Source organism: Neolamprologus brichardi, chromosome 2 (assembly GCF_056152115.1).
Source record: "Neolamprologus brichardi isolate AB-2024 chromosome 2, ASM5615211v1, whole genome shotgun sequence".
In the NCBI taxonomy this organism is placed as follows: domain Eukaryota; kingdom Metazoa; phylum Chordata; class Actinopteri; order Cichliformes; family Cichlidae; genus Neolamprologus; species Neolamprologus brichardi.
The window spans coordinates 20,454,998-20,471,354 of record NC_142105.1 but is presented as its reverse complement, the minus strand read 5'-3'; the positions used below and the strand labels follow the sequence as shown (position 1 = coordinate 20,471,354).

Genomic DNA, 16,357 nt, shown 5'->3' with positions numbered 1-16,357 from the left:
CCCTGCCAGGCTGTGGCATGTTTAGTTTAATCCACTTTTATTTGTTTTTTCAATGACGTTAGAAATCAAAAAGTACAAACAAATCTACTTTTTCAAGGACACATATTTTAAGTAACCTACAATCTGTCATTTTGTTAAATAATTCTGTTCACAATATTGGGTAATAATAACGATTAAAATTATTCCCGCATTTACTTTTACGCTTTAATAAAAGTCAGTTTAATCCCAATGCCAAAGAAATATGCCAGTGTCATAACCAAGGATAAGCCGTGTCTCCCAGTCTAGTCAGTTTTGGCCCCTTGCTTATGAATGAGAAATACCTCACTGCTTAGAGCTACACTTCTCAGTGACAAGACCTCTTCTCAAGTGCATGGTGTTGTGTCATGTCTCCTCATGTCCTGTCCAACCCGGACTGCTGTCCTCTGGGCAGAAGTAGAATGAGATCAAGAATGGATGACATTTGTTACACCTATTTTGGTCTCTTCATTAGAAGGTGCAAGGCCCCTGTGGCTCAGGCGGGAACTGAAAGTACGGGTGTCATCTGGGAGGTGTGGGAAGTGTTTGACCATAGCAGTCTGATTTGTGCGTATCTGTTAGGTCGTTATTGCACTGCTAATGGTGGCGTTAATGACATGTCACACGCTATGGGATGTATATGTGTGTAATTGAGAGTGTGCGCTGTCATCGTGTCATGACATGTCAGTCGCACAATAAAGGTAATGCCACAACAGCTTGGTTGCTGGCCGCTGACTCACAATAAATAGCAAGAATTCGAAGAGCACTTCACTCAGTGTTTTTAGCTTGAGTGAAGTGTAGCTTGTAAATGGAAAAACAGAGCAAGGAAAGGAAGAAAGCGAGATTTAAAAAGAAATATGATCATTTGTATGTGAGAAAGAAACGGAAAGACACCGAGCGAGACAACTAAGTTAGATACCAACTGTTAGTGCACACGGAAACAAGAACACAAGGTACACAAGAATGGTAATCAGTATAATCAAAATCCAATTCCAATAAGAGTAGGTTTAAGTGAATGAAATTGAACTAACAAGAGAGAAATAAACATAGCAAATAGATTAGTGTGTGTGTGTGTATAGGTGAGTGTAGACATCTGTATCGAGGATTGCAATAGGACAAAGCTTTAGGAACTAGAATGTTCTCAACACTTTGCTCTAATAAAGCAAAGGGCAGTAGAAGATCAAGGCCTGCTATGGTCAGGGTTAGGCTTCACATTATGGTTTTAGTTAAAAAACAGTGTGTTAATTAAACTACTACACTACCGCGTAGCAATTAGTGAGCGCTGGCATTATGCTTGCAAGAATGAACCGGTTCATGTATGGTAACTGTCAATGTTAAAGGACACTTAGATGAAGTATTGGTTAGGAAAAAAAGTTTTCTCTTTACAAATTTGTTAACGTTTCCTGCCTGCCTTGCTGCTCTGTATACTTATTACTTTCCTGTTGTGATAATTACTACTGCTAAGGTACACTATGCCGCTTGAATGCAAACATGTGTCATTTTTGGCCACTTAGAAATACTGACGGTGTCCCTTTGTTTATTCCCTACTGGGGTAATAGCGACTGAGAACTCTGGGGTGACTAGATCCCAAAATACTAAATGCTGGTTGGACGATATGTCCAACCAGCATTTAGATAGTGTAAATGCTGGTACACTATCAACTAATCGTTGATAATGTACTTTGTTAGGAAACAAAACAGAATGCTAGGAAAATGGATTTTTTATATTCATAGATTGTGCGTGTGTATTTGTTTTGTTTTGTTTTTTTGACAGGCGGCTAGTAACAAAGATACAATATAAAATTGTTGTCATACCTTAAGTCAGGTGCTGTTTCTATGCTTGAATGATTCACAGGTCAGTGTTAAGTGGCTTAACAAACAAAAAGACATTAATATATACTTTAACCACCATGCAGTTGTTGTTTTTTTAAACTCTACAATAAGCCTTCAAATTCCTGAAAATGACTGTATTGCCTCACTGGTACAAACAGTGGTTTTTTTTGTTTGTTTGTTTTTTTATTCAGCCAAACAGAGTCTTGTAGATTTATTTGGATTTACCTTCACAGACCTATCATTTGGTTGAAACACTGCATGTTATAAGCTGCAGATTTACTTGTTACTTTGCTCAGCAGTAAGTTTAGCTCCCTTTACCCGAGGTACAGTACATAATCATTTGGAGTATTCATGCGCCACACGCTGTGCCTCAGAAAAATAAGTGACATGGGGGAAATAGCTAGCATCTTGCTGAAACTTACAACAATACAATAGTGTGAGTGGGTATGGCATTGGCAGTGATCCATTAAACCAAATGTACTTCCCTTGATAAAACTCATTATGTGTGTGTGTGCGTGGGGGAGCGAAAGTGTGCAATGCACAGTGTATGTGTGTAAGTGTGACTGTTTGTGAGTAGACAGCTTTGTGGGATAGAGGGCCTATCATTAAAAAATCATTTGTGCTTGTTAGCAGTTTGACAAGCAAAGTATAGGCAGCAGGACTCTGCATTATGCTGGTTGACTTTCCTCCACCCCACCGTGTAATTCTGTAAAGGATGTAAAGCAGGCAGAACTTGTGGGTTTCATTGCCTGCAATTATGCTGCTTTTTTTCAGATTGAATAGTTTACAGTCCGGGCCACCCTCGGACATGCCATTTTCAGCATTCAAGGGAGTGCCAGTTCAGAACAAGTTCTGATTTGCCCTGAAGTGCCGAACTAGTGAACTGATTTGCTCCTCAGTGGAGGCTGCATCAAAATCAGGAAGCAAATGCCAGTGTGCACGGTAGGTTCTCCAACAATCTCCTGACATACGTAAAATTACTGTTAATAACAGTAAAAGCCTTATTTTCTTTGGCACAGCTAGGAAATGCAGAAATTTGTTGCTAATAGCAGCCAAAATGTGTCATTTCTTAATATTTTCCATTTTCATTTGCATCCAATTCTGAATTCATCTGCGCTGCACTTTAGTATGCCTGAAGAAAATGAACTTCTCTTTTGTGTTTTCTTTTATCTGAATTTTGAAGCAATAAAAAATACATCTATATTGCTTCTTAATAAATACTTTAGTGATGACATTTTTCAACAGATCCAAGAGAAAGGAAAAGGACAGGAGAGTCAGGAAAGCAGCAGAAATGACCAAGTAGAGAATAAAAGGCAGCTTGCAGTTAAGGGTCATGCTTCCCAGATCAAAAAAATCCCAGAATTGTAGAGTACATATTTAATCTGTGCAATTAGACAAGACATTAGAGCATGCAAACAGATGCAGAGGAATTTAGTAGGGGTTTAAGGATCCTGAAGCAGACCAACACGAACCTCACCTCTTCTGTTTTCGCATATAGTTACGGGACCCTATCCTCCCACAGACTCTACCTGCTGCTACCTGACCTTATTGAGCTCTCATTATATTACTAATAGAGGCACAATAGTAACCTGAAGGAAGATTGTAAAACTGAAACACTTCAGTGCATAAACACCGACACAATGGGAGGATTATGTGACAGAGAAACTCTAGCATGGAAACTACTAGTAACAGGTATGCAAATGGAGCTTTAAAATGTGCAGTTTCACTGAGTGAGATTTTCCCTTAAGAACACCTTTCAAAAGATTAAAATAAACCTTTCTGTTGCTGTAAATAGTTTGTGTGAATATAGGTTGTAAATAGTAGCAGAGAAAAGTGTGCATGTAATGGTATGCTAATTAGCCATGCACTGGTGTTGCTTATGCTAATTAGCCAAGTGAAGCCAGTTCAGGCCTTGTTGAAATATGCTAGCTCTGTCAGAGCTGTAAGACTTAAGTTTTATTGCCTGAAGATTCTTTAAAAAAAAAAATCATAATATTATTATTTTTTAAATATCCTAATGAAGTGAAAATACTTTTGATTTAACAAATTTTTTAAATATCAATATAGTACAGAGACAGTTCCTTAAAGTTTGAGTGAGAAAGCTGGTGATTGAATTAACATTGTGTCAAAGCAATGAAAAATGATCCACAGTTTCATTTGCACAGACAGCCGCTGTGCTACACTGTGTGTGAAGATGGGGGTGGGGTGCGCTTCCTTTTAAGCTGATAAGGGAAAAAATAGGGAGTGAAACAGAGTGAGGCAAGCTGATGACGAAAAAGGGGATCATAAGATGCGGTAGTGAAGACTGATGAAATCCTTGGTCATGGTAAACACTCTTTGCAGGGAGAGAGATGAAAAGAGGAAAAGATGGAGGTAGAGCAGACAGACAGAGCAGTGAACAAAACGGCAATAAAGTGGATTTAATGAAAGCACCTCAGCAGAGAGACAAAGAGCAGGGGGAAGGAGGTTGGCCTTAATGGGAATGCATGTTAAGAAAAGGGTCAAAGTTCAAGGTCACTTTTTCTGTCTGAAGTAAGAATGGACGATATGAGACTATTTTCACAATACTATTATGCTTATATGGTTATTTTTTAAAAACCTACATCGGTGGTGGAAAATGAATAAACAGCTTCCCAAATCACTGTTTCCATGGTGATGAGGTGAAGTCATGTGTAAAATGAAGTGAGTATTGCATGGTTGTTTACGTCAAAAATGGGATTACTAATGATCAGTATCTGTCTGCTGATTTTGATAAATATCTGAATGACTTCTGTGTTCTCAAAATGCTTTTCTAGCTATAAATATAACTTTTCGGTAGATTTTCAATATGATGCCCAAGCCACTTTGTGGCAAAATATCACGAGTGGAGATGAGGGTTGTGGATATTCTGTGTAGCACACCTGATTTTTAATCACGGATCAGTCTTTCTGATCATTAGATATTAGAAGCCAGGACTAAGATACAGATGCTGAGATAAAGTTCGCGACTAGAGAACTAGTTCAGTTCATTTTTATTCAGTGCATTACAATAAAAAAGACTTGAGCCACCCCTTTTTTCTTTAAATTTTGCTTCCAAGGAGCCAGACTTTCTTGTACTTTTTTAAAGGTGCTCTAAACTAATTGTTCTCCGGCCTTTCTAAAAAAAATTTATAGGTTTTCTATGGACATTTGCTGATTTTTCACACATTTTCAGTGTCCTTGTACCAATTTTCAGGGGATTGTTTTTTCTGATAAGTCACTTAACAATGACATAACACTGACCTTTTTATGCTTGAATGACTAAAACATTTAAAAAAGCACGTAACTCAAGGTAGGAACAACTGTTGCGTCTACATGTGAAAAGCTAGCAAAGAACCAGCTTTAAATCCTCTTAGCTAGCAGACGCCAAAGGACATCATTTGTTCCCAGTTCTTGTTGAATCTACAAAAAATGTCAACAACAGGCTGCCAACATCTTCAGAAGACTTTCAAATGTCCCTCGAGAAGCCTTGAAAACTGTTCATGAAAGCTACTTAAAGAAGTGACAAAAAGGCTTGCCTAAGAGAGTTGAGGCTGTGTTGAAGACAGGTGGTCATACCAAATACTGACTTTAAAGCATTCTTTTTTACTTTATATACTGTATAGGCCTGCATGTTTGCATATGTCTCAATTTTCAAATTCCCTAGTGAAATATACAGACTTTCGCAAAGTACTATATATTTGCAAGTATTATTGGTACTGTGGCACACTTGAAGACTGATAAACTTGGGCCTTTAGTGAACAGAAGCTCTCTGGAACATCAGTAAAATCATGGTGGGATAGCTTTTGGCTCTTTGGATCCTGAAACATGTTAGCACACAGACAATTAACAGACACAGATGTGAGCAGCCCAAGTTTGCTGCCAAAATGGCACAAGCCTTAAAACACACATTAATGCGCATAAGGGCGGGCATGACAGCGACGGTGTCGTATGGACGGACAGGGACTGATTTGATTAGAATTCAGTGCCACATTTTGCCCCCACATCTGTCATAATATCATATAACAAACATGCAATTGGTTTTCTGTTTGAGGAATAACTGAGATAGATTTTCACGTCTGCTTCAACCCCTCGCCCCAATCCATCTTTCTTTGAATACATAGTGCATCGGGCGGTGTCTCCAGCTGATGGTGATAAGGAGAGATTGGATTTTACATGTGTAATCACTGGTTATGAGATGTTAATTGTACAGAGCGGTGTCCTGTGGGATGTAACATTAGATATGTGCATGCACACACGCACGCACACAAATGCACTCAAGCATACACTTAAGTGTTGTGTAACTGTGTCCACGCAGTGTTTGTGTAGACTAGCTGTGTTTGTAGCCCAATTATTGTCATTTTAGGCGGATGGGATAATCTGCATAAAAACTCATCCTGACTGTGATTGTGGAGTAGACGCTTTTCTAGCAAGCAGAACAGTTCTGGATAATTTGCTGACTGATGTTAAAGAACCCATGTGCTCTACTCTCTCAGGCCTCCTGGAGTTCTCTCCTGTCCTCCTGCGATACTTCATCTCAGGTATGAGTTCATCGTCTTTAGTTAGATCCTGTAGTGTAAATTGCCAACAAATTGTCAAAGTCCCTTGGCTCACGGATTGTAAAGAAGGTTCCTTTTGTCTTCCTTTTATGTTAAGTGGGAGGAAAAGACAATGAAGCGAGGAAAACGAGGAATGGTAATACACGCTGATGTCTTGTGGTGCTTGGGTGCCTTTGCACTGTAGCTTGTTGGAAGCTTGGCAAGCTGTAGCGCATTAGCCGAATCCACCTGTGGAGCTTTATACTTGCCTCTGCTCTCTAGCCTAGTCCATCTGTTTGCCTGAGTAGAAGTATAGAGCCTTTCACCACTTCCCTGGCTGCGTTTCCCTCCGCATTACTTTCAGCACAACTCTCGAGTTCCGCCGAGCCTGTGAAGAGGGGCCGTGAAGATCCAGCAGACGATTCTCATCTGTTTAATTCCTCTTTCTGTGATTGCGTCCGTACGCCTGATGAGTCACAGTTAACCCAGTCACACAGCTGTGCGATTCCCAGCGCGCTGATTCATATAGTGTGCCGCCACAATGCCAACCTCTCTCTCTGCTCGCCTCTTCCTTTACCCTCCCTCACAAACTGCTAATGAAGTGAATCACAACTGTTTTTCCCCCGATCCCTTTACCCCAACAGCTGATGGTGAGCGATTGCATCCACAATACTCTTTTAATTAGTATAGAGAATAAATTGGTTGAGCATGCCTTTTTCCTTAATTGCTTTTTCCTCAGCTTGGATTTAATTGGGCCGCAGCTCTGTTTATTGATCTCCTTTGATGTGCTTTAATTTGGATAATTTTATATATTTATTTTGGACGTGACGAGTCGGTTTGTCTTGAGGGGGAGAGTGTTAGGCGGTGGGGCTGGTGCTGCAGCAGACTGCGGTACATTCGGCAAGCCTGGGGTCCAGCGTGCAATGGCAACTAGGTGGGGAGATGATCAAACCCAGAAGGCAACGAAGCAGCCCCACTAAAGTCTGAGAGGCCTCAAGTGAGCAACTCTTTGATCTCACATCAACACCTCATGAATGCCAATGTGGATCAGTAAAGCAAGGCAGCCGGGCCTTCTCAGCCAGCCTTAACAGGCTTGCAGGCCAGTACATATTTCTTCCAGCAGCTAGTTTTTATTTTGTGCCTGATTCATGCTGCGTCATCTCTCCCCCTCCTGCCTGCCACAACAAAGCGCAATTTTCCTCCTCCGCCTCCGTGGTTTCATAATTAGTGTGCTTCTCTGCGTGTGATGGTGGGTTTGTTTTCCAGACGTGCGTGAGCATTTGCTTGTGCGAGCATTCGTTTGTGCTAGTGCGATCAGTTTTGCTGCATTTACGCACATTATTCTCAGCAATCCCCTTAAACCCATCTTTCTCCTTCGCAGGGGGCAACTTCACCCTGGCTGAGCTTGGAGTGTGCGAGCCGTCTCCCCCTCCGCACCCCGCCGCTGTTCCCTACTGTCCCGACCTCGGCCTACTCCAGCGGGGTTACTCCCTTAGCGCTGGCTCTGACGCCGACTCAGACCCCGAGGGGCCGCTGTCTCCAGAGCGGGCCATCCAGCTGTGGGCCGGACGAGGAGGGGTAAAGTCCCGCCGAAGCTCAGGAGTGTCCAGTCGCGAGAACTCAGCCCTCACCCTCACTGACTCTGAGAATGATAACAAGTCCGATGATGAGTCAGGTAGGACAAAGGACTCTCAGAAGTGTTTCATTTATTAAAGTTGAGGCCCATGATCTGAGAAAAAAGGTGGAAGAGTATGAATTCGATGAGAATGCGTGAACATAGTGAGGCTGATGCTCTGGGCTGATGTTATATGAAATGGGATCATGAAAGGGAATGTATGCATAAATCTTACACAATATTGTGAAAACCTCTCTCCGACAGACAGCCATTGCTTGAATTGCGAGAGAGTTGGATTTATTGATTAAGTCTGTTTGTGATCTGAAGAACAGTAGTTGGACACCCCCCCAGAGGGCCTCTTTATTTTCATCAATAGCACTTAGCCAAAACCCTCTAACTCCACCCTTTTAAGCCACTTATCTGCTGATATCTCACCACTGGTCTGTCAGTCTTCAAAACAAGAAGATAAAAAAAAAAAACTTCTGAGCTTTTTTTGGGGGAGCGCCGATTGCATTTTAGCTTTTGTGAGAGGAGCTAATCTCGCTTCTCCAATTGCAACTTTTCTCTAAATCGCCCCGTGACTGCGAGAGTGCGTTTCTCCCAGGGGAAATCTCATTCCTCCGGCATCTTTGTTTATTGCCAACTTCCCATTTCCTTGTTAATCCTGACGCAGTCGTAAACCCGCGCACGGGCCTCACTGAGGTGTCAATGGAGGTTAATGAAAAGTGGATGGAAGGAAGAGCAACAGTCTAATTAATTGAATTCTCGGCAGCCGCACATATCAGCTGTGGATCAACCTCTGTTGGACTGTGAGCCTCAGAATCCGAAACAACTTCTGTCGACTGATCAAACTACTCAACACCCATTAAACACGTCAAGAAACACCTTCCCTGAGATGCGCTTCTCTTCCAACCACCCGATAATTGCTTTGTGGTTAATTACCAAGCTAATCTTGCAGCCACAGATATCAGCTGCAGACGCCGCTCTCACTCTCTCTGTTTCAGGGCCAGAGGAACAGCATTGAGCACTCTGTCGCCTGTTTTTCAGGACCTTGTAGAATTAGCTTCTTAATCCACCTCTGTATTGTGATAATCACTTGCATGCAGTATGATGTCACCGAGTGTCGATTGTTCAGGCGATCAAAACATGTCGCTTGTCAGTGTCGCAACATAAACGTTGTCAAAAAAGTAGTATTCAAGTCTATTTATACGCTCCTGGGGGGGTCAGACATTCATACTTTTGATTATGCAGTACACGTCTCAAATCAAAGTAATTTTAATTTAATTCCACTTCAAAAGTTTGCCTTCTATAGAAGCATTAAGGGAAACCACCATCTCACACCTTTAGGCCCGTCTCGTGGTTTCACAGACTGTAGATTTAGATCAGGCGTCTGCACTGGTGTCTCTGCCAGCATGAAGAGATCAGAGGCAATGCAGCAGCCTGATAGAAAGACGAGTGTACGTGTGTCTGATCAAGTCAATCCATTAGTTATTTAGTCTCTCTGAGTGATGAAATCTCACCCTCTGCTCCTGCTTCTGCTTCCAAACAAAACACCAGATACAGCCGCACGTCACATTTTAAAGCGCCCGCCGAACCTTAGCATTAAGCGCATGTTGATCTTGTGTCGATTTTGCACACGTGCATATATGTTTCTGAGTTTGACATGTGTCCTATATCGCTTGTCTATCGGCGTGAGAGTGTATAAGTCTGAACCGTGTGAGTGGAAGTGTGAAACAGGAGCAGCGAGAGTGTCAAAACAGCAGGAGGAGGATCTGAGGGTCTAATAATAGAGATTGACAGAAGCAGACAGAGAAACAACATCATAAACACATGCTAACAAATCAAAAAGACGGTGACGTGCCAAAACACCAAGCAGCATGCTGCACCGCTCTCATCTCGCCGTGTCTCTAACAATCTTCAGAAGTCTCACCTCCACTTGCTTCTCCTCCTCCTCCTCCTCCTCCTCTTCATCTCACTCCTCTCCCATCTTTCTTCTCCAGCTTTCAAGCTTCCTCTTGTGTCTTTCTGTTCGCTCGCACGGCGCCTCTCACCAGCTCTCGTTACGCTCCTGTCAGTATAGCTTGGCAGTGTGACTGACAGGTTTCAGTTTGAGGGTCTAAGGTTCCCCTTCAGGGTGCATGTGGATGAATGTCTGCGTGTGCCCTATTGCAGATTTCACTACCAAAATAGAAAACCCACAGAAACCGTGACAGATATTACAAACCTCCAGGTTATTACAATTTGTGTTTGTGTGAGAGTTTGTGTATTTTATTTTTTTATTCATTTTTTATTTTTTGTTGACAGCAGGGCAACTGACTGAAGAGTCAGTGAAGTATATATTTACAGATTTCTTTTACTTCACATCTGTGATCTTTGTTTTTCCATTCTATGTCGTTATAATGGCGAACAAACAAAATACACACGTTTCCCTAACCGTGTAGTTGGACACCCGTATATCTGAGTGCCTAACTACATGTACTATTTTTGTATCTTTGTTCCTGGAGGAGGTGAAAAGCCTGGAAAACAATCAAAACAAAAGCTGAGTCAATAACAAATTAAAAAGTGTTATCTTTTTTATAGCAATCACGATTCCTGGTGCCTTTGTTAGTCTCAACACAATCAGCACTTCAAACTGTACATACACCTAAGGAGATGTTACATTAGAGAATCTTGAATACAGTTTTTTTTTTTCCCATTTTTTTACATTTACAGCCACTGCATAGATAAACAAAGTGCACAACAAGTGTCACTATGTGTGATCTGAAGTGTTTGCAAAGCGAACTATATTTATGATTTGGGATAAAAACTGCATTCAAAAAAAGATTTACCCCACCTGTGCTTTTAAAATGGCTGTCAGTGTCTCACGTTGGGAAATAGGCTGTATCCCAATTCAGGGCCTGCAGCCTTAAAGGCCGCATTTTAAGGCCGATTACGTCACAGCGACGCGACAAAGGCTGCTCGAAATGCGGCCCTCAAATGCGTCCTTCATTTCCCTGAATTTTAAGGACGTGGCGGTGTAGACTTCGTGGCCCAACATATCCCAGAATGCATAGCGCGGCGGTGGGTGTGGATAATTTTGCCGAAAAAAAACGGCGGATGAGGGGCGCCCGAAGAGTAAACTTTAAGTAAATACTGAATATTATGTCACTTATTTATGTGCAAATGTTTAATAACGAAGAACATTAAAACATTACTGTTGGCCACATGTCGGCAAAGTTATGTGACATTAGTGACGTTTGTACTAACTTGGTTTTAAAGCCTTTACTTTAAAATATACACCGTTCAATAGCTGACCTTAATCAGAGAATGATCAAAGCTCATGTAGAAACAAACAAACGAACAAAAGATTTTCTCCTTCATTTCTGTCAAACAAAGCTGTATGAAACGTTTCCAGCTGTTAGTATCATGGTTGCTAGGCAACCTGGGCAGCGCAACGGAGGCTACACCGTCCCATTTCACAAGCCTCGCACTTCCGGCCTTAGCGGTCTTTAAGTACGCGGCCCTTGAGAATCGTTGAGGCTGCGTACTTTAAGGCTGCAGACCCTGAATTGGGATACAGCCATATACTTTAGTTTACACTCACCAGCCACTTTGTTAGGTACACCTGATCAACTGCTCATTAACACAAATATCTTATCAGCCAATCACATGGCAGCAGCTCATTGCATTTAGGCATGTGGACCTGGTCAACATCAACTGCTGAAGTTCAAATCAGGCATCAGAATGGAGGGGTGGGGGGTGGAGCGGAGCAGCAGGTGTGGTGTTAGAGGAAGGCTTACCAACACAGCTGATTTCCATTGTATGATCGTGCGTTCCCTGTTTGAGTAGGATGCTGGGACCTGACAGCAGAGCTGTGTGTACTGCACTAGAGAGAGGCGGCTGCAAAACTGCCTAACTGGAGTCACTGGAGACATTATAAATAAACATTCAACTACCTACAAAGCTGTGTGTTGTGGGTCCTTTCGTCACAAGTGACTTTGAGCTGATTGCTTTGAGCTGAAAAGAGGGCCACAGTAACTGGAACTAGTCGTTACAGCACATCGAACCTTGAGCAGCAGAGAACATGACATGAGGTGCCTTTTCTGTCAGCTAAGAACAGGACACTGATATTTTGAAAATGCTTACCAAAACTGGACATTAGAAGTTGCCTGTTCTGCTGCAACATTCAGGCGGTACTGTCAGGATGGATCCACCCTGCCCTGTATTGATGGTTCAGGTTGCAGGTGGTCTAATGGTGTGAGGGGCATTTTATTGGCACACGTTGGGCTTCTTAGTACCAACTGAGCATCAATTATTTGCTTGGAACCTGCATGAGTACTGCTGACCATGTCCACCTCTTTATCAGCACAGCGTAGCTATCTTTTGATGACTGCTTCCAGCTGAATAACCCTCAAGTTTGAGTTTAATAGTTTGTATAATAGTGAATATATAATATGTAGAATAGTGTATTCAAATGAATAGTAATTTATGTGACAAAGAATTAATACAGTTCTGAGGGAAAAGGAGGGTTAGACAAGGTGCACTTAATAAGGTGGCTTGTTAATGCATATCTGCTGGTGTGACTGTTTTACAGGCCCTGTCACCATTCCACACCCATACATGGAAAGCATAAGCAGCAAGAACAGAGTAGCTGTCGTCACAAAAGGCATCGATGAGATTAACACAAATAGAAGGAGCTGATATGGGGATGGGTGTCAAGGGTCTGCAGAAACTGTAGGTTAAAGAAATCTAAATATATTTCCCTTTAAGTATCTATGTATATCTAAAAAATGGAAAATGAACAATACAAAATAGCTACGAGCTCCTCCTACTGACATTTTACGTTGTTCTGTGAGCTTCATCCACTGACGAGGATGAATTGACCGTTAAGTGAATAAGTTACCGCTTAAGGAGCAGTTTATGAGTGTATTCATTTCCCCTGCAGAGCTCTGGTATCTGTCACACCAGCTTCCTGACTCTAACTCTCAGTTCATAAGAGAGGATTTTTCATTTTGTGGTTTATTTTTCGCTTGTTGGGGTGTTTTCATTCACTGGTAAATTCCTTTTACAGAGAAGTATGCAAAGCCCGTTAAATTAGTTTCATAAACGCAACTCAGGGATTTCAAAGTTTCCCTACATCCAGTTTTATTGTCGACTATTGAATAAAGACACTTCCCGTTTATTGCCCCTTCCAGACACTATTAAAATAAAGAGACTAGAACGTTGACTTGGCAGAGCCAATGCAAGTTTCTTTAGCGGGAGACAAACAAATATGGGCATAGTGAGCAGCATTTGGAGATTTCATTTTGGCAAAGTGGAGGAAGAGATTTACTGTCACACTGTGCACTGCCTCGTAAAACGTCCGTCTGGAAACACAGGCAGGAGAACAGGAGTGCTTGTAAATTCCCACAGCAGTGCCTGATGGTCACATCCAAACTGCATTGATCAGAAGGGAGAATGATTAAAACATGCATTAAATGAAATAAGATCAGGCTCTGACATTGATTTAAACCTGAAGCCCAGGCCAGACTTTATGGCCACGATCCATACTCCAGCTCTCCTCATATGCTTGTGTGTGTGTTTGGGTGTGTGGTCCATATGCCTCTGTGTTTTCCTCTCATTATACAGCAGCCATTTAAAGGAAACATACAGAATCAAATTCAACTTCAGCATTGGTTCCCATCAATAAATCTTGCCTTTACCCCGCCTGCCAACTTTATATACACAGACTGGCCGCTCAGTTGAGGACCGGCCCAAATCACACATGCATGCTGATTAGCTGTTTTCAGACAAACTCCCTCTCCTCCTCCTTCCTTCTCTGGCTCAATCTCTCCATCTGGTTGACTGGATAATAAATCATGAGGTTGTATTGTGACATATGTGACAGGATGTATTAATCTCATAATTAGAGAATGAAAAGGTGGCGCTAAATTTAGTCTGGCCTTTTCTGACTAACCCTGCCCCCGATCTGGGCTTGCTCAAATGCCTTAATTCCCCTCCTCGCAGAGCCTTTCTTCACTCTGTTTTTATTAAGGAGCTTTGCTGTGATGCTTTTATTATGCTAAAGTATTAATTCTCTTTTTTGAAAAGACCAGAAACAAAACTTTCCAAATGTCTCTAAAAACATCTGCAGTTGAGAACTTTTTTTTCCCCTTTTGTTCTTTTCTTTTTTTCATTTCCTTGGTAGCTGGAGCTGTAATTATGCTTTATAAAAGCAGAGTTGGGCAAAGTGATTCCTCTGATTAACTAATCAAATCTACTAGCACAGGTGGCAGAGTGCCTGCACCAGCGCTGTCCTCTTTTTTTAATATTCCCCCACAAAGCAAACCGTAAATCAAACCGCATTCAAATCGGCTGACAGGGTTTTTTCTAAATTTTTTTACCTTAGACAGTCACGGCGCTCAAGTGATTGTCTTGTAATCAAGGATATTAAGATAATGTTTAATTATGATCATTTTCGTTTTGAATAAAAAGTGCTTTATACTATGCAACGCAGATTATAATTATATGCCACAGAGTGACTGTAAGACCTTTTTTTGCTTTCAGGTGTTAGCAGTTAGATTTACACTGCAGCCACTCTCAACACGAGTAACTCAGTTCGTGCCTCGCTTGTCTATCAAATTCGAGCCACACTTATAGAGTTGGGCTGGTGCGGTCCCCCAAGACCACTGCTGTCCCCTCAGGGTCTCTGTGAGTGTGTGCGAGTAAGAAACTGAGAGTGAGAGCACGCGTGTTTGTGTGTTGGGAGGGTTGGGGGCATTAGCCTCTGATTGAGTTTTCAGAGAGCAACGTGGGGTGCGAAAGGCTCGACAATGGTCTAACAGAATTAGTAGCTTGTGATGAATGGTGTGTGAGAGCAGCACTGACAGTTCGCTTTCAGAAATACACACCACTGAGAGCGTGTGCATGCTATGTGTATGTGTGCGTACACCTTCATACTTCACCCAGCGGTTCAAGGACTTTTTGTCCATGTACTAAGCGCCGTGCATGCCGGAATGAGAAAAGTGGTGATAGACACACACGCGCGCGTGCAGCATGCATCTGCATGCGTATGTCCTCTGGTTAAGCCAAAGGTTTGAAATATGCCCCGCAGTCAGGATCAATAATGATTGGTCTATTCAACATGGTGCTCATACGTGCTCACACACTCGCACAAAATTAAGCAAAATTTTCCCTGTCCTTGTCGAGCATTGTCGACCTGGAGCTGATAATACACATGCACAAAGACGGGCAGGCAGGTCCACACCACAGACACACACACACACACACACACACACAGATGCATAAGAGCAGTGTTTAATAAAAGCCCCGGGATATCGATCTCAGTAGATGGATGCTAACTCACATTAAGGGAAGGGAGCCGGGAGTGATAGAAAGGCAGAGAAGAAGAGGAAAACCTAAACGATGAATAAATGGAAAGAGGATGATGAGTGAGGGATTTTCCTATACAGCTGACAAAGAGGGCAGTCAAATATGCGTTATTGTGCCAACTTGCTGGTGTAAGCAGGCAGTGAGGGTCCACTCATAGTAACAGTAATATTATCAGTTTTTTAAAAAAAAGGTTACACACATTGTAAAATATCGTTTGTGTTGGACTTGTAACTTGCTGACGACTGTGCTGCCATCCTAATAGGGAATTTAGTGAGCCGTAATAGGCTCTCATGCCATCGTCAGAACCTGCCTAGAGAAAGAGGGGGGAAAGGAGTGTAACAGTGAGAAGCAGCGCTGAAAGCAAGCTGAGAATTCTCTAGTCAATTATGAGTGATCATATTTTCCTCCGCGTGGTGCTGAAACTACTTTTGTAGTTTAATGGTCAGCGCTTTGCCTCCTAATGAAGGCTGGAGGTATCAGGCTGAGAACAGGAATGAGTATAAAAAAGGCAGATGATCAGAGGTTAGAGTGCAATTTGCTTTGTTTTTGTTTTCTTTCCTTAAGTTTTTTTTTTTGTCAGGCCGTTTCTCTGATTGTCTTGAGCACTTTCAGTTTTGTTTTTGGTTTGTTTCTCATGCTTTCTCTCTTGATTTTTCATAATCTTTTTTTTTTTTTTTGTTTCTTTTCTCTCGCCTTTTCTTTCTTCCATTACTTCTGCTCCAGCTTACCTGGATGATGAGGATGATGACGATCCATTCGGAGACTATGTGATCAGTAAGTCACTGACTGTAGCCTCCTTGTGATTATTGAACCCATTTTAGATCCCCTTGTATGTGATGTGCTACGATATTTAACTGGTAGTAATATGCATTGTTCAAACAAATTACAGGAACACTCTGAAAACACATCGGGTCGATGGGAAAAGAAATATCATGCTGAATATCTACACTGATATAGACCCAGTGATGTGTTAGGAACAGAACGCTGTGACATTGTTTGATGGAAATGAAA

At 41.9% G+C, this 16,357-nt stretch overlaps 1 protein-coding gene across 1 annotated transcript in view; it reads left to right on the top strand.

The window, feature by feature from the left end:
- LOC102785444 (teneurin-2) overlaps positions 1-16,149 on the top strand; it is an 81,948-nt gene extending 65,799 nt beyond the window's left edge. The window contains exons 3-4 of the mRNA XM_035909619.2: positions 7,763-8,056; positions 16,070-16,149. Of these exons, the coding sequence (XP_035765512.1) occupies positions 7,763-8,056; positions 16,070-16,149 (374 nt within the window). The remainder of the gene's footprint in view (positions 1-7,762; positions 8,057-16,069) is intronic.
- The last annotated feature ends 208 nt before the right edge of the window (positions 16,150-16,357 follow it).